Genomic DNA, 22,646 nt, shown 5'->3' with positions numbered 1-22,646 from the left:
GCAACCAAAAATAAAGAACAACAAAAAGAAGAAAGGGCCAAGCACAAACACAGGTATGTTCCCAGTCACAATAACTATTTAAAAAAAAATTTTGCATATGAAAATGCATTATAACTATGCCCATTATTGAGAAATGAAGCACAAGCACAACACATATGTTCCCAGTCACATTAACTATTTAAAAAAAAAAAAAAATTGCATCTGAAAATGCATTATAACTATGATCCATTATTGAGAAATGAAGCACAAACACAAGTATGTCCCATGAATATATGTCCTGAAAATGCATTATAACTATGATCCATTATTGAGAAATGAAACACAAACACAGGTATGTCCCATCAATATATGTCCTGAAAATGCATTTAAACTCTCACATTTCATGAATGTAGGTTCACTGGATGGATATATCATCATCAAGTAATGGAGGAGGGGTGATGAAATATAGAAGCAAGATCTGTTACTGTGGGAGCAAAGCAACAATTAAAGTCACTGAATCTGAAAAAAACAGAGGCAAATTGTATTATTTATGCCCAAATGGGAAATGCGGATTCTGGGAGTGGTGCAAACCAGTAAACTCATCTATTGGAGGAGAAATGATGATGGAAGACACTCAAACAACTGTTAACAGACACACTTTATCCTATGAAGAAGAAAGTCCTGCAACGAATTTAATGAACCAAATGGGGGCTATGCAAACAAGGATGCAAGTACTTGAAGCAAACATGGGGTTTATAAAGATGATAATGATCATGAATTTTGTGGTGTGTTTGATTTCCCTAATGGTTGCTCTAAAAATGTAATGGTAATGATTCACCTACTGTTTTGTAACGGCCCTGTAATACTGTTTTGTAATGGCCCTGTAATGGCCCTTTTGTAATGGCCCTTATGTAAGGTTTTGTAATATTTGGTAATAGACGTTATGTTTGTAATGCAATATGTTTTGTAATGGACCATATATAAATATGATGAAGTTATTTCAGCATTATGTAAATATGCACATCTCATTTGAATAACATAATGACCTGTAAACATAATCTAAACAGCAAGTAAAACCATTCCATAAATATGCACCTGTTTAATTACATCATGATTGTTGTAAAATATGTTCAAGTAGTTTACTTACATCATTCCTATCAGATATGTTCAGTTACATCATCAGTTATAAAATACTTCATGGCCACTACAAAAAAACAAAAATGGCCACATCATCATATTGCTATTCTTAGCATTGCATGTCCACTACAAAAATACAAAAAAGTGGAACATGATCCTCACTAACTATACAGTCAAGCAACATATATTTTATACCTTCAACCTATGTTAATCCTTGTACCCAAAATATCAACAACTTAGCTAAGTCATCTGCAAAAAAAGTCAAACAAACAAACAAACAAATAAATTGATGTTGTCTGACCTGTGTCACAAACAAACAAATATCAACAACTTAGCTAATTTCATTGTAACTTCATAAGTAAGTTCATAGCTAACATGATGTTGTGTGACCTGTGTCACACATTCAGCAGGCATTGGGGGGGTCCCTCTTGGAATATCCTAAATTGAAAACCAAAGTAAGGTAATAAATATGCATATCAATATCATAAATTGATAGAAAACAAATAAAAATCACAAATGAAAAGGCAAAACAAATACAAAAAACTTACTTGTGCATGGTTGGCCTTGCCCTTGCCTCTCACTTGTGCATGGTTGGCCTTGCCCTTGCCTCCCCCACTTGAACTTCCCTTCCCAGCTGAACTTCCTCTTGTAGTTGTATTTCCCCTCCCAGCTGAACTGTCCCTCCCACTTGAGTTGCCTCTACCACTTGCATTGCCCCTCTTAGCTGAACTACCTCTCCCACTTGAATTGTCTCTACCTCTGCCCCTACTCACAGATCTGCCACTGCCCCTACCAGCAGTTCTGGCACTGCCTCTACCACTGGATGTGCCACTGCCCCTACCAGCAGCAGATGCTTCACCCCTAACTGGACCTCTTTGGCAAGTTCTCTTGTTGTGTCCAAATTGCATGCACCATTTGCATCTCAAGGTACTAGACCTTTTGGTCTGACTTGTTCCAGCTGGTGGCTCATGAGCAGCCCTCTTTCTTGAAGTCCTTGGCCTTCTTGGCAATCTTTTCAGTGGTGGGGGTTGTAAAGGGTCCCCAGGTATAAGTGTCCACATGCTATGGTGTAAGATGGGATGTATCATTCCACCATTGGCTCTCAAGTAAGTTGCCTTAGAATAGTAGGGGTGGACAAAATCTTCTATGTTTAACCTACTGTGAGAAATTGCAGCCACAGCATGCTTGCATGGAAGACCAGATATTTCCCACTGTCTACATACACAAGTCATTGCCCCAATATGGACAATGTGATTAACCCCCTCATTATCCTTCACCTCATACTCATTGCCTCCTACATACTCCACTGTGCAAGTCCTTGACCATTTTTGTGTGACCTCAAGCTGTTTCTTCACATTCAATGTGACATTAGATTTCCATTGCATTGCCTTTTGGTACCTCATTTGAAACTTACCCATCAACTTGCACCTTATGCCCTCTAACATAGTTAAAATTGGCTGAGTTCTCAAATTTCCTAACCAATTGTTGAAGGACTCTGTCATGTTATTTGTGATGTGATCACTTCTAATCCTACCATCAAATGCATGCCTAGACCTTCCTTTAACTGGAACCTTCTGCAACCAAATGCAAGCATAGCAGAGTGAGAAATATTATGCCAAGAGTATAACGAACACAAAATAAGAATGGATAGTTAGTTAGAATAACTTAATTTGAATAAGCAAATTATTTAAAGTGGTAGAAATTGAAATATAGAAATTATGTAAATAAATAACCATAACCACGGTATAGAATGAAACAAAACAAAGATTACTAGAGTGACAGTTAGAACAGAGGTCAATGGATCCATGACAAACAGAGGGTAGTGGTGATATTCTGTACAGGTGGCTTAGTAATCTTAAATAAAGATTACAAACAATCGTTATTACAAACAAAGTGACCAAACAGAGGCCATGTAAACTTAAATAAAGATTACTAAACTTAAATAAAGATTACAAACAAAGATTACTAAATGTATATATTCTGTACAGGTGGCTTAACTCGCAAATGCCACCTTCCATCCTAATTAACTCACAGACTTGCTATCTTGATTGGATAACTATCTTATTATTATTATTATTACTTTTATATTTATTTACTTAACTTTTGGTGTTATTTTATTTGGTCTAATTCTTCAAATAATTATAAACTATTTATTTATTTATTTAGTTATTTAATTTTTTTAATAATATATTATCACAAACAACTATAATTATATATAGCTATAAATATTATGTGGTATTTAATTAAACATTTAGGATGTCACAACAAGCGCCCAGTATACCTGCAATTACATAACACCAGGTAGGTAAGTTGATAACACAAGTGTCTAGTTAAGTCGTGATAAGCGTCTGACGAAGCGTAGGGCACGAGTTGAAATCCCATATAAACTGCTTGATTCTATTGAGGCCACCCTCAGAGTTTGTGTCCCAGTAATTGCCAAGTATGCATAGGTCGGGTGACTATAAAAGTATAAGGAAAAGCCTCAAATACCCTTGTTAAAAAAAAAAGAGAGAAGAAAAAGAAGAAACATGCCCGTGATCATGTCAAATAATTTCACGAACAGTTTGTCATGATTTATCCGGTGATTGTTACCTTCATCATCCAGCAATAGAGATTTGCAAATTCTGTACATGGAATTAGTTGCTATAACATTAATGGGCCAATTGGTAGGGTTCCTGTCGGGGCTTCCATTGATATTTGCATTGCATTTTATAACAATTTTCTGAGCATAATCAGTGAGTTTTGAAAAATCTCTTTGCAAGATGTTTCTTTGGAAGCTATTTTGGCGAGTTCTTCACCAAGCCACTTGCTATCAAATTTGACTTCTGATCGCACTTCATCAGCAGCGTCTCTACTGTTTGTGAGATTCCTTTTAGTATCCATGGTTTCGTCTACATGTCTGACGTACGAGAGGCCTTCACTCATGTGCGCACAAACCTATTAGCCATGTTCTTATTGATTTTGGAAATTGCAATGACGATGCAAGTTAGAGTCACCACTAGCAGAGCCTAGCAATTAGGAGGTTCTTGAGAATCTAATGATGAAACTTTGTCACTGTGAAAGTCTAATATGCATTTGAAGCCGCCTGTAGATTTCCATTGAAGAGGCTTGATTAAATTTCTAGGCTGCTGTTTGTTGGCCTTGACGATGAAATGATCTGCTGCTTTACTAATGTTCTTCAAGGTACTTTGAGTAAGTTCCTCTTAACCTTCAAGAATCAAAACATTATAATTGCCAATATCAGACTTCATAGGGGATGTTGAGTTATGTACAAGCTCCTTAAACAACTTACAGCAATAGCGGTAACATGACATGAGCAGGAAAATGAAAAAAAAAAGGAATGACAAGAGTTAATTTGCTTGTTACCACAATCATAACCTGAACCATTATACAGAAGTTCAAAACTAGATTTTTGATGCGCTGGACAAGTTTTCTAAATTTCGGACCGCGGATTTGAAGAACTATGGAGCTCTTCTTTCATTCTTCCAACCTCTGAATCCAAGAACTCTTTGGTTTGAGCTTAGTTTTGAAGCCTTTGGTACTTTTCTCGGAGCATTTGAATTTATGGCAGTGAACCATCTACATACTGGACCAATAATCCCCACGCCCGCTGTAGCAGTCTGAATTACAAAAATTAAAGTTGTTGACCCCCATAATCTGATTCCTAGATTGTAACAATGTCCCGCACTCGGAACTCCACTTTTGATAAAATTAGAGCAGTCATAAGACAGATCACCCCTGAAGCAGAGCAGGTCACAGAACGTAACTCGGGGCTCACAATTTCTGTCATCATCCAATACTTGTTGACATTTTCTTTTAGTTTTTCAACTGCAATTTTCTCTCCAATGCGTTCTTTTAATGCTTTTTTTTTTTGTTTGTGTATTTCACTATATTCCAATTCTAGATATTTTTTAGTGGTAGCAACAGTAACCGTTGAGAAAGTTGATATTACAAACAACATAAGCAGGAAAAAATTAACAAGAACATGTTGTACTAGTATTTCTTTGGAAATTATAAAAGTGCCTAATTGGACGCAGACATACATAATCACAGTGATTATAAGAATACCCAAGGTTGTAATGTTAGTCAACATATCTTTGTCATTCATAGGGCATAAAGATGAAATAAAATTACCTATTACAATACACATCATGTCCGTGCTACTAAGTTTTGCAAGTTGATCGCTTCCTCCGTACATTTTGCTACTAAAATCCAGTGGCACCTTCATTGCTACACTTAACAATGATTTTTTTTTTTTAATAACATGATTTTTTTTTATAATGTTTCCCAATCAAATATATATATATGTATATATGTATATAACACACACACACACATATATATATATATATATGTATAGGGAACTTTGTATGCCTATCTTCACTAACATCCCCAAAATTATATATGGGAAAGATGAAAAAACTTTGTATGCTCATGTACAACTTCCCACGACTCTCTCTCTCTCTCTCTCTCTCTCTATATTGTTTCCCAATCAAAGATATATATACATGTATATATGTATGTATATAACATATATATATATATAGGGAACTTTGAATGCTCATCGTCATTAACATTCCCAAAATTATATATAGGGAAGATTGAAAAAAAAAAACTTTAAATGCTTGTCTTCATCTTCTTCTTCTTCTCTTTCTGTCTCTCTCTCTCTTTCTCTCTCTCTCTCTCTCTCTCTATAATGTTTCCCAATCAAAGATATATATATATGTGTGTGTGTGTGTGTGTGTATGTACACACATAGTGAACAAACTAAAATAAAATACCATAATTTTTTCTTTTTTAATAATGTTTCCCAATCAAAGATATATATATATATATATAGGGAACTTTGTATGCTCATCTTCATTAACATCCCCAAAATTATATATAGGGAAGATTGAAAAAAAAAAAAAAAAAACTTTGTCTGCTCATCTTCATCATCTTCTTCTTCTTCTCTCTCTCTCTCTCTCTCTCTCTCTTTTATAATGTTCCCAATCAAAGATATATATATATATATATAACACAAATATATATAGGAAACTTTGTATGCTCACCTTCATTGACATCCCCAAAATTATATATAGGGAAGATCTTTATGTATTTTTTGTAGTGGTGAAATAATATAAAACAAATAGAACACAGACTTTAATACTGCAAAGCTTTAGTAAAACTAGCCAATGTTGTCTTAATTAGGCCTTAGACTCAACGTCTATAGCGAACTCACTTGAGCCAGAAGTAGTGGAGTCATTACGAGATGAACAGAGGGAAACAGAGGGATTTGCTTGCCCCATTTGCGCACGCCACTCATCAATACTTGCAAATTGATCAGCATTATGCAGACAGAGTGTCGCGACCCAAACCTGGTACCCGGAGGTTCGGCGTCGTGACAAGATAATAACTGAAGTCCTAACAAATTAATAAAGCAGCGAAGTAAAATAAAAGAGTTAATTTGCTTGTTACCACAATCACAACCTGAAGCATTATATATAAGTTCAAAACTAGATTTTTGGTGCGCTGGACAAGTTTTCTCAATTTCAGACCACGGATTTGAAGAACTATGGAGCTCTTCTTCCAACATCTTAATCCAAGAACTCTTTGGTTTGAGCTTAGTTTTGAAGCCTTTGGTACTTTCCTTGGAACATTTGAATTTTATGGCAGTGAGCCATCTACATACCGGACGAATAATCCCCACGCCCACTATAGTAGTCTGAATTACAAAAATTAAAGTTGTTGACCTTGTATAATCTGATCCTAGATTGTAACAATATCCTGTACTCAAAACTTCACTCGTGCTAAAATTAGAGCAGTTATAAGACAAATCACCCCTAAAGCAAAGCAAGTCACAGAACATGCCATCACAAACTCGGGGCTCCCCGTTTCTGCCATCATCCAATACTTGTTGACATTTTCTTTCAGTTTTTTCAACTGCAATTTTCTCTCCAATGTGTTCTCTTAATGCTCTTTTTTTTTTTTTTTTTTTTTTTTTTTTTGTATTTCACTATACTCTAATTCTAAATATTTTTTTAGTGGTAGCAACAGTAACCGCTGAGAAAGTTGATATTAAACATGAAAAAATTAACAAAAACATGTTGTACTAGTATTTCTTTGGAAATTATAGAAGTGCCTAATTGGACGCAGACATTCACAATCACGGTGATTATAAGAATACCTAAGGCTGTTTTGTTGGTCAAGATATCTTTGTCATTCATAGGGCGTAAAGATGACATAAAATTACCTATTACAATACACATCATGGCCGTGTTGCTAAGTTTTTCAAGTTGATCGCTTCCTCTGTACATTTTGCTACTCAAATCCAATGGCATCTTCATTGCTACACATAACAATATATTTTTTTTATAACATGATTTTTTTTTATTATTTTATAATGTTTCCCAATCAAATATATATATAGGGAATTTTGTATGCCTATCTTCATTAACATCCCCAAAATTATATATAGGAAAGATTGAAAAAAAAACCTTTGTATGGTCATCTACATCTTCTTCTTCTTTTCTCTCTCTCTCTCTCTCTCTCTCTCTATATATATATATATATATAGGGAACTTTGTATGCTCATCATCATCAACATCCTCAAAATTATATATAGGGAAGATTGAAAAAAACTTTGTATGCTCATCTTCATCTTCTTCTCCTCTCTCTCTCTCTCTCTCTCTCTCTCTCTCTTTATGATGTTTCCTAATCAAAGATATATATATATATATATATGTATATACATAATGCAGAAACTGAAAGCAAATAACACGATTTTTATTTATATATGTATATACATAATGCAGAAACTGAAATCAAATAACACGATTTTTATTTTTATAATGTTTCCCAATCAAAGTTGTATATATATATAGATATATAGGGAACTTTGTATGCTCATCTTCATTAACATCTCCAAAATTATATATAGGGAAGATTGAAAAAAAAAAACTTTGTATGCTCATCTTCATCTTCATCTTCATCTTCTTCTCCTCTCTCTCTCTCTCTCTCTCTCTCTCTCTCTCTTTTAAATGTTTCCCAATCAAAGATATATGTATATATATATATGTACGAGCAAGAAATAATCTTCTCGTATAATCTTGTCGATCAAGTCCGCGCTCCTCCAAACGTCGTCGCTTTACCCCCTCAAAACACAAGCGTGAGCTAGCCGGCGGGTATGTGCCGGATACCTCTCCGATGCCTAAGTTAGCAAAATAGACAAATAGACAAAAAGCTCTGTGTATTCGGGAATCAAAGTTGTGTTACCTCTCCATAGGTGATGTTGTGAGCTTTTATAGGTTTCGTGTGGCATAATCCTAGTAGGACTCTTATTCCTCAATGTAGAGTCCTCCTAGGAATCACACTCATGAAAGATAATGCTTATCCTTCAACACCCCCTTCACTGCTTAAACCAAGTGAGATGGTTTTACCTCGGTAATGTGACAAAACGACCGAGTTAACATGGCCATGCTAAAGTGGTAGAAAAGGCCGAGCTCCATCTAGCTCGGTTCTTCGCTTTATTGCTTGTACCTCGGTTTGGCATGCTCCAACTGGGTTAACAACTTAAGACCGAGCTAACAATGCAGAATGATGTAGTTATTTCGCTGCGACTACATGTGAAGTTTAGCTCGGTTCGGACCTTAACTAGGCCCAACCAGTTAACCTTCAGACCGAGCTATACCATTTCTTATCCGGCCCATCGTGCAGCCCAATTTACAAAGAAGTTAGCTCGGCCCAATTTACTCATAAATTACCCTCTCAATTGCCCCTTAATTCCATATGTGCAGCAAGATTGGGATTATCTGTTTCCAGCCGAGCTAACAGTTTAGCCTTTCAACTGTGCTAAATTCACACCGGGCTACCAATTGGTTCGGTCAAAACGCGTCTCTTCAGTTACGCTGTCATCTGAATCGCTTGCTATTCCATAGACACGTAGCTGGCCCCTACTAGTTGAGTACAACTGTCAACGCCGCCCTCGTACTCCGAAATTTTTGAACAGTCCCGCCTTTCTTTGCCTTATACGAAAGACCATATGTTTTGAACCTATCACTTCAACTATTTAGCATCTTCTCTCTCTCTTAGTCTCTATTTTTCCAAACTTAGTGCCTGCGAAGCTTTTTATTGCCATCTCGATCTTCATCTTCACGTCTTCATACTGTAAGTAACTCAATCCCATTTCTTCTTTGTTTATATAGTTTTTGAAGTATGTAGCATAATATCCATACGTTTTTCACAACACATACACCATTTTTGCTTCCATTTTTCTAAGAAAAACCCATGTAATAGAACTATTATATTCACGAACAATCTGAAAAACGACGCCTTTGATCCAAAATCACACTCCAACCGAACTAGGATATTGTTTGTATTTAGGCGCACGCCTAGTCTGATTGGATAACCCTTCTGAAACCGGGATAAAACTTCACACCGTACCTGCAGTTTCAATAAGTCTAAACACCTTTTGCCTCACTTTAGCCGAGCTAGCGAACTGTATTAGGTTTGCGCGATGCCGCACTAGAAAGCCTCAACCACCGACCGAGCTATAACTTAGGGCTTAACCAGCTCCCTGACTTAGTCAAAACCGAACTAAGAATGCTGTACCATAAGCTACAACCGGGCTATGAACTTCTCATAACTTAACCGGGCTAAAGTCCTTCGCTCAAACTGGGCTAAGAACGGATAGTATTCCACGTAGCCGAACTAAGAGAAAATTTATTTTTCCTTTTTTGCTTTTAGCACGATCCATCGATCTGTGCTTAACACTTTTTCCTTTGCACTTTGCAGACTCCGACTAGGTTGCCCAGGCACTCCTTTGAACGTCCAATTGAGATAACCAACATCATCTCAGCACCGAGCTAGTATCCCAGCTAATTTATACATAATTTAAGACCTCATGGGTAAATATAGGTTTTTAGTAAACTCACCAAGGGCTATGGCCGAGTTCCGAAGGGACTACCATATCCCTGATGATGTCCATCTAATTTTAGCCGAACTAGACACCACACCCTGGGGAAACCCGGGCTTCGTTCCCTTCACCCTTCTTTCTATTGTAGAAATCGGACTCCAATTCCCTGTACAGCCTCTTCTTTGTGAGTTCCTTAGACAAACAAACCTCTGCCCTACCCAACTTTCAACAAACTCATACCGAATAATAAATGGTATTGCCGAGCTAAATCGCCGACTTGGCCTCAATCTCGGTTTGGCCGAGTTGTTTCACCAGTACTCTCTAAGCCAAAATGAGGACAGCTGGGTTTACTATTTAAGAATAAGGCGCCGCCGTGAAAAGATAATAAAGAATATCCCAGACAAAGATGTAAATGACGATGATTTTTTCTGGGTTTCTGGGAATTTTGAAGACCATGAGGCCCAGATCCCAGGAGACCGAATAAACTGGAACAAAGGAGTCGCCGGTATAATTACCTCGGCTTAGTTTCATGTTTTTCTTTACTTCGTTGCTTATTTTCAACTGGCCTAACCGTTCTTTTTCCCTTTTGCAGATTTAAACTTTCTAAAGTCCTAGTACAGCTACCCCAACCTTGGCGTACTTTGCACCGCACTAAGACATCCCGACCGAAGTTGGGCCGAGCTACTCAACTTTGAGTCGATGTACCGATACAGTAGCAGGAGGAAAACCAGAGTGACAGCCTTCCTCTTGGAGCCCTCTCTTGAACCTGATCCAACCTTGCCTCAAATCAACCTGATCCTACTAACTGCTGAACAAGAAATGGCCAAGAAGAGAGCCGTAAGAGCCCTCATCACTGAGACAAACCAGCTCGAGGTACCATAAGCCGGTTAAACACAGGAGACCGTGGTAGCCCTACCATCCCATCAGCCTTCATCATCCTACCCAAGCAAGCGTGCTCAGACTTCCACAACCGAGCCACGCCTTATTGACGAAGATGAAACCACCCCTCCCCAATCCACACCACCAAGCCCACAACCGGAGCGCTCTGACCGAGCTAGCTCCTCCAAGTGGGTGCCTAAGGTCATATACAAGAACCGCGCTATCACTGACTTTGACTCAATTGTCGCGGAAAAAGACCATTTGTTGGCCTTTAATCTGGCCAAGAGCGTCTGCCTTTCAGCCGATATGGATCACCACAATCATCTTACCGAGCTGAAGGCCATTTGCTCGGCTACAAAATCAATGGTGTTGGAAAGTTCGCCTTTTCCTTCTCCAAATCTCAACATCTTTTCGCTCGGTTCATCTCAAAATTGTTTCTCTCCTTTTGCAGGCCTTACAGAAGAACCATATCGCCCACAAAGGCGTATTGGAACTTCGAAAGACCACAAGGCAGGCCATGGCAGAGGCCAATGCTAAAACGGCCGAGCTAAAAGAATCCTAGCAGAAGATGGCCAAGCTACAGGCCGAAGTAGTTCGGCTCACCGGCCTGGTCAATTCAACCGAAGCAGATAAGCAAAAAACTGCGACCGTGCTGAAAGACAAATACTTGCGTGAGCTAGCCAAGCTCGAGGGAAAGAAGAACGCCGAGATAAAGGAATTGGAGAAGAAGGCGGAAGACACGGAAGACCGCGGCTATAAGGAGGGTGAGACCACTTACATCAAACAATGCGAAGCTGCCAAAGATATATTCTTCAAGTGTGGGTGGAAGGCGGCGATAGCACAACTTGGTCATAGTCCAGAGACCGAGGTCTTCCAAAACCCTCATCCACACTACATACCGAGCTACATGGCGGAGTATGCCCAGGTCATTTAACAAAAATTTCTTTAGGCTGAGGATGATGAAGAAGAATCTGAGCCCAACAATGCCCCGGTCGTCAATGATCCCGCTGTTGAGTCAACTCGGGTAGAGCCACCGGTGGAAGACTTGGTTGACAATGTGACCGAGCTTCCTGCTGAAACCGGGCTCCGAGTTGACTTGGATGCTGATCTTGATGACCTCTTTGCTTGATCTTGTATTTTCTTTCTTTTTATTTTAGGAAAGAAACTGAAACTGTAACCGGGCTGAGCCCCACCCTTTGTACCTTTGAACTTTGAATGAAAGCTTTTTTTGTTTCAACTGTTGTTTCGGTTTACTTCCATGCTTGCATTTACTTTCCAAATGTAATCTTAATGTAGCATAACACTTTCTGGCCGAGATACCTATCTCGGTCTTATCCTTGAAATCTCCAATAATACCTGCCAACCTCTTCAGCATAGGTTTTTACCTCGGCTGAAGATTACCAAAAGTTGTTACTCCAGCCAACCACTCCTCGGCCTTGATCCTTATCTCGGCTGAGGAGTACTATGTGTTGGTTTTTCCAGCCAACCACGCTTCAGCCTTGATCCTTATCTCGACTGAGGAGTACTTAAGTGTTGGTTTTTCCAGCCAACCACTCTTTAGCCTTGATCCTTATTTCGGCTAAAGAGCAATAAATGTTGGTTTTTCTAGCCAACCACTCTTTAGCCTTGATCCTTATCTCGGCTAAAGAGAGCTCAAAGTTGGTTTTTCCAGCCAACTTCTTCAGCCCAGATCCTAATCCTGGCTGAAGAAAGCTCAAAGTTGGTTTTTCTAGTCAACCACTCTTCAGCCTGGATCCTTATCTCTGTTTGAAGAGTACTAAGTGTTGGTTTTTCCAGCCAACCTCTTCAGTCCAAATCCTGATCTTAGCTGAAGAGAGTTCAAAGTTGGTTATTCCTGCCAACCTAGAGCGAAATGTTTGGTTATTCCTGCCAAACGCCCTGCAGCCTCGATCCTTATCTTGGCTTAGGAGAAGTGTTGGTTTTTCCAGCCAACCTCTTCAGTCCAGATCCTAATCCTAGTTGAAGAGAGCTCAAAGTTGATTATTCCGGCCAACTCTGATTTCATTGCCCCTAGTTCCCTAAAACCATTTTTACAGAGGAAAACAATTATACTGAAAAGAAACTACTTGTTTTATTAAAACGAAAAATTACAAGTACTTTTAAAGAAAAGCTAAAAATAAAATAGTTTGAGATTGGCAGTGTTCCATGGCCTGGGAATGGCCTTGCTGTCTCCATCCTCCAAGTGGTATGCCCATTTTCCTACTAATCCAACCACTTTGTATGGTCCTTCCCAATTAGGCCCTAACTTGCTGTCTCCGGGTACTAGAGTATTTCCTATTACTTTGCGCAGCACCCAATCTCCAATCTTGAATTGCCTTGGATGTACTGTTTTGTTATATTTTCTGGATAACTCTTGCTGGTATGAGGCGATGTGAACCAGTGCTCTTTCTCTTCTTTCTTCTGCAAGGTCGAGTTCCAAGGCTATGGCTTCTTCATTTAACTCTGGGTCAAAATTTTTTCTTCTGATGGTGAGGAGACCAATTTCCAGTGGGATTACTGATTCCATGCCATAGGCTAAGGAGAATGGCGTTTCTCCAGTTGATCGTTGAGGTGTGGTACGGTAGGCCCATAAAACATGAGGAAGCTCCTCAGCCCACTTTTCTTTTGCTTTCTCTAACTTTTTCTTCAATCCATCCAAGACGACTTTGTTTGATGCATTTGCCTGGCCATGTCACGATCCAAACCCGCCCCTATGGGTTTAACACCGTAACCGGCCAGTAATCCATGATTACCAAAGGCTTGCTTAACAGTAATGACAGTAATACAGAGTAAGGGGCTGGCGGAAGCCAAAATAGTAAATAAAAGATGTCCAATGAGCTGTGACAGCCTGTATGCAAAAAAGACTTTTCTGAACATATTCACATTCATAAGCAAAACATATATACATCATATGTACAAACATTCAGGTTAGGGACCAAGTCCTTTCTTCAAACTATACAGTACAAGTCTAAAACAGTATTACAGAACAGAAGCAAAAGGGTGAACTGAGACACCCCAAAAAGCCCTGGCTTGGACTGACATGGAATCGCGAAGTGAGGCACGATGGTTGGCTTGACAAAAAGGGAGCTAACCCAACGCTCTTAACTCTGATCCGGTGCCTGGACACCTACATATAAATATAAATAGTAAGCTAAAGCCTAGTGAATAACAGTTGTGTAAAGAGGTTAAGAATGAATGTCCTTTCAGTAAATAAACAGTCATATTAGTCGCTTAGAAACCATAGCAGTCATATGTGGTACATCCAATAGCAAACAGTACAGTAGGTCTTAACAGATCGAACAGTCAGTTGATGGCCATCATAACAGTAAACAGTAGTGGTTCCAAACATGGGAACCGACAGAGATCTCTGTGACAGTAGCAGTAACAGTACAGTAACAGTAAATTGCTATGGATGCCACGAATACAGTTTACAAATAGGACAAACATTTATTCATTAAACAATAATGTTTCAGTAAGCAAAACAGTTGATCATTCAGAAAATATTTATAATTGAACATATCTTTACAACGTTGTTACTCACAGAGCACTGGGCTATAAGCAGCTAATGAGCGTCCTTGGATGCCAACCCTACACAGTTACAAAACGAACACACACTAAGTTACACACTTGGGAATCAACAACTTAGTCCCTATCTTGACTCGGTGTGGTTCTATATCAATATCCTCATTAAGATGCCTTAAACTAGGCCTAGGAATGCCTAGGATGGAATGAGGATGCAACGATGCACTTTAAAACACTTTTTAAAATTTTTCAGAAAACAAGGGTCTCGCTCGAGCGTGGCTTTCTACGCTCGAGCGAGCTTTCCAAAACAGAGGGGTTGCTCGAGCGTGGACTTCCTCACTCGAGCGGTCTGTAAAAATGCTAAAAGTACTGGATGTTGAAAATCTCTGCTCTACGCTCGCTCGAGCGTGAGACACATCCTTCACTCGAGCGTAGGTCTCGTCACTTGAGCGTGCGTCTGCGTGCACTAAAAACTTGAGAGCTTGCAATCTACGCTCGAGCGAGCATTCCTTCACTCGAGCGGAGCTCTGAACAAAAGACGGTCGCTCGAGCGTGGAATCCTTAGCTCGAGCGTGGAAGCCAAAATCTGGGATTTCCAGATTTGCCTCCCAAGCTCAAACCAAGCATTCAACACATCAAAACTCAACCTTTTGGGCCCATTTTCTGGAAAACACTTGAAAACTCACACTACAACATGTTTTGAAGATCAATTTTGTAAAATCAAGCCCAAAGGTAAGTTAATTGAACACAATTTCAAAGAAACTCTCATGAACTATGTAAAAACATAACATGCAAGAACTCTTATGAATTAAGTGCTCTAAAACTTGGCCAAATGCAATATTAAGCTTAAGACCATGGTGAATTCATGGACTACATTCAAAATATACACATGCATGGAAGAACTTCATGCAAAACAACCTCAAAATGCAAGAATATGAACATGCATGCATGAATTAGCTCACAATTCAACACTTTAATTTAATTCTTGACCTTAAGCTCCTATTCCTCCATGAATCATGCAAGAAATGACTGGAATTCATAAACAAGAAGGTAAATATCCTACCTTAGGTCTTCAATTTTAGGTATAGAAGCTCAATTATGTAATCTCTCTTCAATTTCTTCTAGTTCCCAAGCTAAATTTGATGAACTCAATTTTTCTCCTAACTCTCTAGCTCTCTCTCACGTTTTTGGCCCAGGAAGTGGCTGAAGTAAAGATGCATCAATTGGTATGAACTACACTCCTAAAATGCTTCTAAAGTGGTCCACTAAGTGGCAAAAATGCAATTAATTCAAGTTGATGTATTTTAACTTTATTTAATCTAATTTAATCATACCAAATCAATTTCAAATTAAATCTACCATAAAATCACATAAAGTATAATTAGCATAAAATACCAAACAATTTCTGAATCGGCTGCCGATAAGGCCTTCAATTCGCAATTCGAAACTAAAAACATGAACAGATCAATTTATGACAAACATATAGAAAATGCAATCAAGAAACATACTCATGTGTTCAGTTTAGAATTTCAGTCTGTTCAATTACTTATCATGCTTAATCATCGATTAGCACTAATCAGAGGTGAGGGTTATCATAGGCCATTTGCTTAGGGGTATGCCGGTGTAGAGTTGTAGAATTCTATCTTGTATTCCTCATAAAAGCCTCTGAAGATTTTTCCATCGAACTGAGTGCCGTTGTCAGATATTAAAGCCTTGGGTATGCCAAACCGAGTGATGATATTCTGCCAGACGAACTTCTTTACATCCTTCTCCTTTATTGAAGCGAGTGCTTCTGCTTCTACCCACTTTGTGAAATAGTCTGTTGCTGCAAGAAAGAACTTCTTGTTGTCGGGTGCCGTTGGAAGTGGTCCTACTATTCCAAGCCCCACATTGCGAAGGGCCACGGGCTAGTTAATGGCAGAAGTTCTCTAGCGGGCTGATGTATTTGGTGTGCGAACTTCTGACATTTCTCGCACTTCTTCACATACTTCTCTGAATCTGCTTGCATGTAAAGCCACCAATATCTCTATGAAATTGCTCTGTAGGCCAATGATCTTCCTCCTTGGTGGCTTCTGCATACGCCTTCGTGTATCTCAAACAAGAATGCCTCGACCTTGCTAGGATGGACACATTTCAGGTAGGGTCCTGTGAAGGATTTCTTGTACAAGGCCATTGATGGAGAGAGCCAAAATCGCTGTAACTTTGCTCTTATTTTGTTGGCCTTTTTTTTCTCTTTGGGTAAAATGCCGTCCTTTAAGAACACTATAATGGGATCCATCCATGAAGGGCCTACTTCAGCACAACATATCTCTACTACTTCGGGATCTTCAATGCTTGGTCTTGGTAGGAAGTCGATCAGTAGTGGATGCGGGATGGATGCATCTGCCATCGAGGCAAAGCCTGCTAATTCGTTTGCTCTGCTGTTTTCCTATCTGCCAATCTGCTCTATTCGCACTACTTCAAATTTCATGATTTCTTTTCTGACTAATACTTGGTACTTAGCCATCCTTTCATCCTTTGCCTCGTAGTCGCTTGAAATTTGGTTTACCACCAGCTGTGAGTCACTGTAAACCATTAGCTCGGTGGCCTTCATGTAGAGTGCTGATTTTAGGCATGCTAAGAGCGCTTCATACTCCGCTTCATTGTTTGATGCTGGGAAGCCTAGGTTGATTGCTTGTTCTATTACTAGGCCATCTGGTGAGATGAGGACTATGCCAAGTCCTGCACCATGCCTGTTGGATGCTCTATCCACAAAGAGCTTTCACATCTCTCTTATGAATAGCTTCCAGCAAGTTGAGGGGTCGGATGATGTTTTTGGGTCGTGAGTGTTGCTGATGTTTTCTTCTAAGTCCACACCTACTGTTTGCCCCACACTATCTGATTGTACAAAGTTTTTACTTGCTGATGAGTCTTTGCCTGGTGCAGCATGGTTCGCTTCTTCCTGCTCGTCATTACTCTGATCTGTTTTGGGATGTGGCTGGGCATCCTGATTCAAGGGTTGCGCGCTTCCTGCGGCGCTTTCCATCCCCATTTCGGTTGCACCAGTCAAGTCAACTGAATAGATGTGATGGCTTCCTGGGGTGAATTCTGCCACAAAGTTTGCCAATGCTTGGGCTTTTATTGCGGTTCTGGGTTGAAACTTGATATTATGCTGTCCCAGTTCCACCGCCCACTTCAAGATTCGCCTAGAAAAGTTCGCCCTCTCAAACAAAGCTTTTAATGGAAAAGCTGTGAAGACGATTATGGTGTGGGCGTGAAAGTAATGCGACAACTTCCTTATGAACCGGTTGAGTGCAGCTGCTAGGCCAGTGAGATGCTGCACCTCTTTGATTGTGTTGGGTCTCTCCAGATCCTGGATTGCTTTGATTTGAGAGGGGTTTGCCTCTATACCCCGGTTGGTGACCAGGAAACCAAGGAATTTTCGTGATCCTACGCCAAACGCACACTTGGATGCATTAAGGCGCAACTTGTTCTTCTTCAGGATCTGGAACATTTCATCTAGGTCCCTAAGATGGTCTTTCTCATCCTTTCTCTTGACCACCATGTCGTCGATGTAAGCCTCTATTGTTCTGCCTAACAATGGTTCAAACATCTTGGTGACCATTCGTTGGAATGTTGCCCCTGCGTTCCTTAGGCCAAAGGGCATGACCTTGTAACAATACAGCCCTCTAGGAGTTGTAAAAGATGTGACCTCCTGGTCTGGCTCATACATAGCGATCTGATGGTAACCTCTATATGCATCAAGAAAGCTAAGCTGGTTGTGTCCTACTGTCAGATCTACCAATTGGTCTATCCGTGGGAGGGGAAAGCTGTCCTTTGGGCATGCCTTGTTGACTGTTTTGTAATTCACGCAGACACGCCATTTTTTATTCTTTTTTGGCACTACTACGGTATTGGAGATCCACCTGGGGTAGTGCACTTCTTTGATGGCTCCTGCCTCTAGAAGGTTTCCCACTTCTTCCGCCGCTATCTCGGTGTGGTGGAGTGCTGATCTGCGAGTGCGCTGTATAACTGGTCTGGCAGTTGGGGTGGGCATTTAATTGGTGATAGATGAAGTTTGGATCAATGCCAGGCATGTCAAACGGTGTCCAGGCAAGCACTTCAATGTTAGAGATTAAGAATTCCATGACCTCTATTCTCTCCGTGCTGGACAAAGACGAGCCAAGCAAAAAGAATTTTTTTGGGTCTTTTTCATCTATTCTTACCTGTACCAAGTCTTCCACTGCCTTTTGTTCAGCTGCCTTGCCAACATCCACAAACAGTTCATTGCTCTCAGGTTCTTCCACCATCTGTACATATCCCTTGGCAACGCGGCTGCCATTTACTGTGACGAAGCATTGTTTGGACATAATTTGGTCTCCAAAGACTTCTTCAATTACTCCGGCTTTGTTGGGGAACCGTAATACTTGGTGGTAGGTTGACGCTACCAATCGCATGGCATGCAGCCATGTCCTTCCCAAGATTATGTTGTAAGTGGAGGAGACTTTTAATACCCAGAATTTCACTTGTTTCGTCATGCTTCCTGCTCTGACTGGGAGGATTATCTTGCCAACCGGCCACTTTGGCATTGAGTTGAATCCGATCAGGGGAGATACAGCAGGTGCCAAGTCTTTATCCTCCAATTTCAATTGTTTGAAGGTTTCATAATACATTATCTCACATGAGCTTCCTTGGTCAATCAAAATCCGTTTGATGTCAAAATTCTTGACGCGGAGAGTGACAACCAGTGCATCATTGTGAGGGCAATATATCCTTGCCAAGTCTCTGTTTGAAAAAGATATGACATTCGTGGCCTCTGTTCTCCCTTTTTTGATGGCAGGTTGTGCACTTAATACCTCCTTTAAGTGCTTAGCCTTCTTGATCATTCCCCTGAGCTCACATACTCGCTCAGGTTCGAATACCCCATGTATTACGTTAATCACGCCTTGAGGTAGGGCGTCGATCGGCATTCCGTTTGGGTTATCGTGGTTCTGGGGGGTTGGCTGTGTCCCTCCTTCTATGTACTGGTCCAGGTGCCTAGCTGCCGCAAACTCCTCCAAGTGCTGTCTCAACGGCGTGCAATTTTCAGTGCGGTGCCCTTTTTCATCATGGAAGGTGCACGGGGACCATTCGTCATAGTCCTTCTGTGCTTCTCCCAACTTAGCTGGTCATCTGACGAAAGGTTCATCGCGTATCTCACTGAGAATCTGGTAGATTGATTTTTTGAACACCGTGGTAATGGCAGTGCGAACTCTTAGCCACCTTTTGTTTGGATCCTCTTTGTTGGCCCGTCTGCCTTGCCCATTCCTGCTTGGTCGTTCTACCGTGTTGACTTTTGCCGAAGTCTTCTTATCTGGTATTGCTGTTGTGCCAGATTTTGCCTTAGCACGGGCGCCATCCTCTTCCACACGAATATGTTGGTGCACTCTCTCCATTAAGGCCTCCATTGTAAGGGGAGGCATCATGGTGATTGAATCCCTCAATTTGTTACCGACTAGCAAGCCCCGTTTGTATTGTGCAATGGCGAGGTTCGTAGGGCAATCCCCAATCTGGTTGAAGGTTTTCCAGTAGCGACTGTTATAGGACCTAAGCGTCTCCTTTTCGCCCATGTCAATGGAGAGCAACTGGTCGATCTCCACTGGTGTTTTGGTGTTCGTCTTGAATCTAGTCACGAATGCCTCTGCCAACTGCGCCCATGAGGCGATGCTACCTTCTGGTAGCCTTTTGAACCAGGTTAAACCTAGGTCACCCAGGCTGGATGGGAACAGGATACACATTAAGGCCTCGTTTTGCTGGTATACTGCCATAACCTGGCGAAAGTGGCTTAGGTGCATGTAGGGATCTGTCTTCCCTTCATAAGTAGTGAATTTGGGCTGGAGAAAGCCCGAAGGTAGTGGTGCGTTCTCAATTGCCGGAATGAACGGCGAGGTCTGCAACCTTGCTAATGCTTTGTCTGTTGGTTCGTAAGCAAGGCGCGGTATTGGCATTCCTACCTCGACGCTCCCATGCGTTCAAGGAGCCAACTGCTGAAGGGCTAAAACTTTGCGTGGGTCACGCGCCTTGTTATCTTCCTTCCATCGTGCCCTTTCTTCTAGCACAGCTAGCAAATCGGATGATCTAGGCAACTCCGTCTGCCTGGATGACGTCTGGTGCGTGCGTGAGGGCCGATAGGTGCTTCCCTCAGTGTATGACCTCTCAGTTCTCGTTCTCTCAGACCTGGAGTAACGAGTCCTGGGAGTTCTTGACTGAGTGTCGCCTGTTCTCAGGCTCCTACTCTCTACTTGTGATGGTGTGGTATGCCTACCACGATCTTCTGAGTGGCGAGGCGGCGTGTTGCTTTTGCGTCCCTCTCCTGTCGCCACCCATTTTCCTTTGATCTGGCGCTTCATAGACTCCATGTCTGCCGCCATCTTCCTTATTAACTCGTCTTGTTCCTTTATGCGATATTCCAGAACTTAAGGATAGATCCTCCGCCTTGGTCTTTCAGGACTTTGAGAGCGACGGGGGCTGTTAGCCAGCCTCCCCCTTGCATCCCTCCGGGAGTTCTGTCGCTGGGGCTCTAAATCCGCTATGGGAGGGATAGAAGGCAAACCTTCACGCCTCCCACCCCCCTGAGGGGTTTGTCCGTCGATAGCGAACTGCGGCAAATCTTCATTGTGCGCCATTACTTCCAACTAGGGAGGAAAAACTTGATCAAGAGGTTTTATTTTTTTTGGTCTTCCCATAGATGGCACCAATTGTACGAGCAAGAAATAATCTTCTCGTATAATCCTGTCGATCAAGTTTGCGCTCCTCCAAACGTCGTCACTTTACCCCTTGAAAACACAAACGTGAGCTAGCCGGCGTGTGTGTGCCGGATACCTCTCCGATGCCTAAGTCAGCAAAATAGACAAATAGACAAAAAGCTCTGTGTATTCGGGAATCAAAGTTATGTTACCTCTCCATAGGTGATGTTGTGAGCTTTTATAGGTTTCGTGTGGCATAATCCTAGTAGGACTCCTATTCCTCCATGTAGAGTCCTCCTAGGAATCACACTTCTGAAAGATAATGCTTATCCTTCAACACCCCCCTCACTGCTTAAACCAAGTGAGATGGTTTTACCTCGGTAATGTGACAAAACGACCGAGCAAACATGGCCATGCTAAAGTGGTAGAAATGATCGAGCTCCATCTAGCTCGGTTCTTCGCTTTATTGCTTGTACCCCGGTTTAGCATGCTCCAACTGGGTTAACAACTTAAGACCGAGCTAACAATGCAGAATGATGTAGTCATCTCGTTGCGACTACATGTGAAGTTTAGCTCGGTTCGGACCTTAACTAGGCCCAACCAGTTAACCTTCAGACCGAACTATACCATTTCTTATCTCGGCCCATCGTGGGCCCAATTTACAAAGAAGTTAGCTCGGTCCAATTTACTCATAAATTACCCTTTCAATATATATAAAAGGAACTTTGTATGCTCATCTCCATAAACATCCCCAAAATTTGATATAGGGAAGATTGAGAAAAAAAACTTCGTATGCTCATCTTCTTCTTCTGTTCTCTCTCTCTCTCTCTCTATAATGTTTCCCAATCAAAGATATATATATATATATAGGGAACTTTGTATGCTCATTTTCATTGACATCCCCAAAATTATATATAGGGAAGAATTTTAAGCATTTTTGTAGTAGTGAAATAATATAAAAACAATAGAACACAGACTTCAATACTGCAAAGTTTTAGTAACACTAGGCAATGTTGTCTTAATTAGGCCTTGGACTCGACGTGTATAGCCAACTCACTTGAGCCAGACGGTGTGGAGTCATTACGAGATGAAGAGAGGGAAACAGAGGGATTTGTTTGCCCCATTTTTGCACGCCACTCATCAATACTTGCAAATTGATCAGCATTATGCAGACAGAATGTCACGACCCAAACCCGTTACTCGGAGGTTTGGCGTCGCAACAAGATAATTACGGAAGTCCTAGCAAATTAATAGAGCAGCGGAGTAAGATAAAAGGGTAGCCAAAACTTTATTTAATAATAACAAAACATATACATTGGAGCTTTTATTTAATTACATTGCCCAAGCTTAGACTATAACTATAAAGTGCCTTGTGCCTACCCCACGCGACGATCTTGACACCTCATCTGAAAATAGTTAACAACTATAAGCATATGGCAGAGTGAGAAATATTATACTAAGAGCATAAGGGCATAAAAGTCACCATGGATAATTATTAAGTTAAACAGAGCTTGATATTAAAATACAAAGTA

At 40.7% G+C, this 22,646-nt stretch overlaps 1 protein-coding gene across 2 annotated transcripts; it reads right to left on the bottom strand.

Annotated features, from left to right (window-relative positions):
* Positions 1-1,034: 1,034 nt before the first annotated feature.
* Positions 1,035-2,403, bottom strand: LOC114260731 (uncharacterized). Of its 2 annotated transcripts, none has more exons than XM_082873062.1 (3): positions 1,665-2,403; positions 1,492-1,554; positions 1,035-1,365 (listed from the first exon to the last, which is right to left on the bottom strand). In XM_082873062.1, the coding sequence occupies exons 1-3, from the start codon at positions 2,346-2,348 to the stop codon at positions 1,357-1,359; spliced, it is 756 nt and encodes a 251-aa protein (XP_082729188.1). In that variant the 5' UTR covers positions 2,349-2,403; the 3' UTR covers positions 1,035-1,356. The 2 variants fall into 2 exon arrangements, with proteins under 2 accessions (XP_082729188.1, XP_082729189.1); XM_082873063.1 differs by having other exon boundaries at positions 1,698-2,403.
* Positions 2,404-22,646: the final 20,243 nt, after the last annotated feature.

Source organism: Camellia sinensis, chromosome 6, assembly GCF_055761805.1.
Source record: "Camellia sinensis isolate YWXY chromosome 6, ASM5576180v1, whole genome shotgun sequence".
Lineage (NCBI taxonomy): Eukaryota > Viridiplantae > Streptophyta > Magnoliopsida > Ericales > Theaceae > Camellia > Camellia sinensis.
The sequence above is the reverse complement of the archived record's forward strand: the minus strand, read 5'-3'. Positions and strand labels throughout refer to the sequence as shown.

Coding starts and splice junctions, on each gene's coding strand:
- LOC114260731 (XM_082873062.1), bottom strand. CDS start 2,348: ATGACTTGTGTATGTAGACAGTGGGAAATATCTGGTCTTCCATGCAAG. Junction 1,555..1,664: donor GCAAGGCCAACCATGCACAA/GTAAGTTTTTTG, acceptor TTTTCAATTTAG/GATATTCCAAGAGGGACCCC.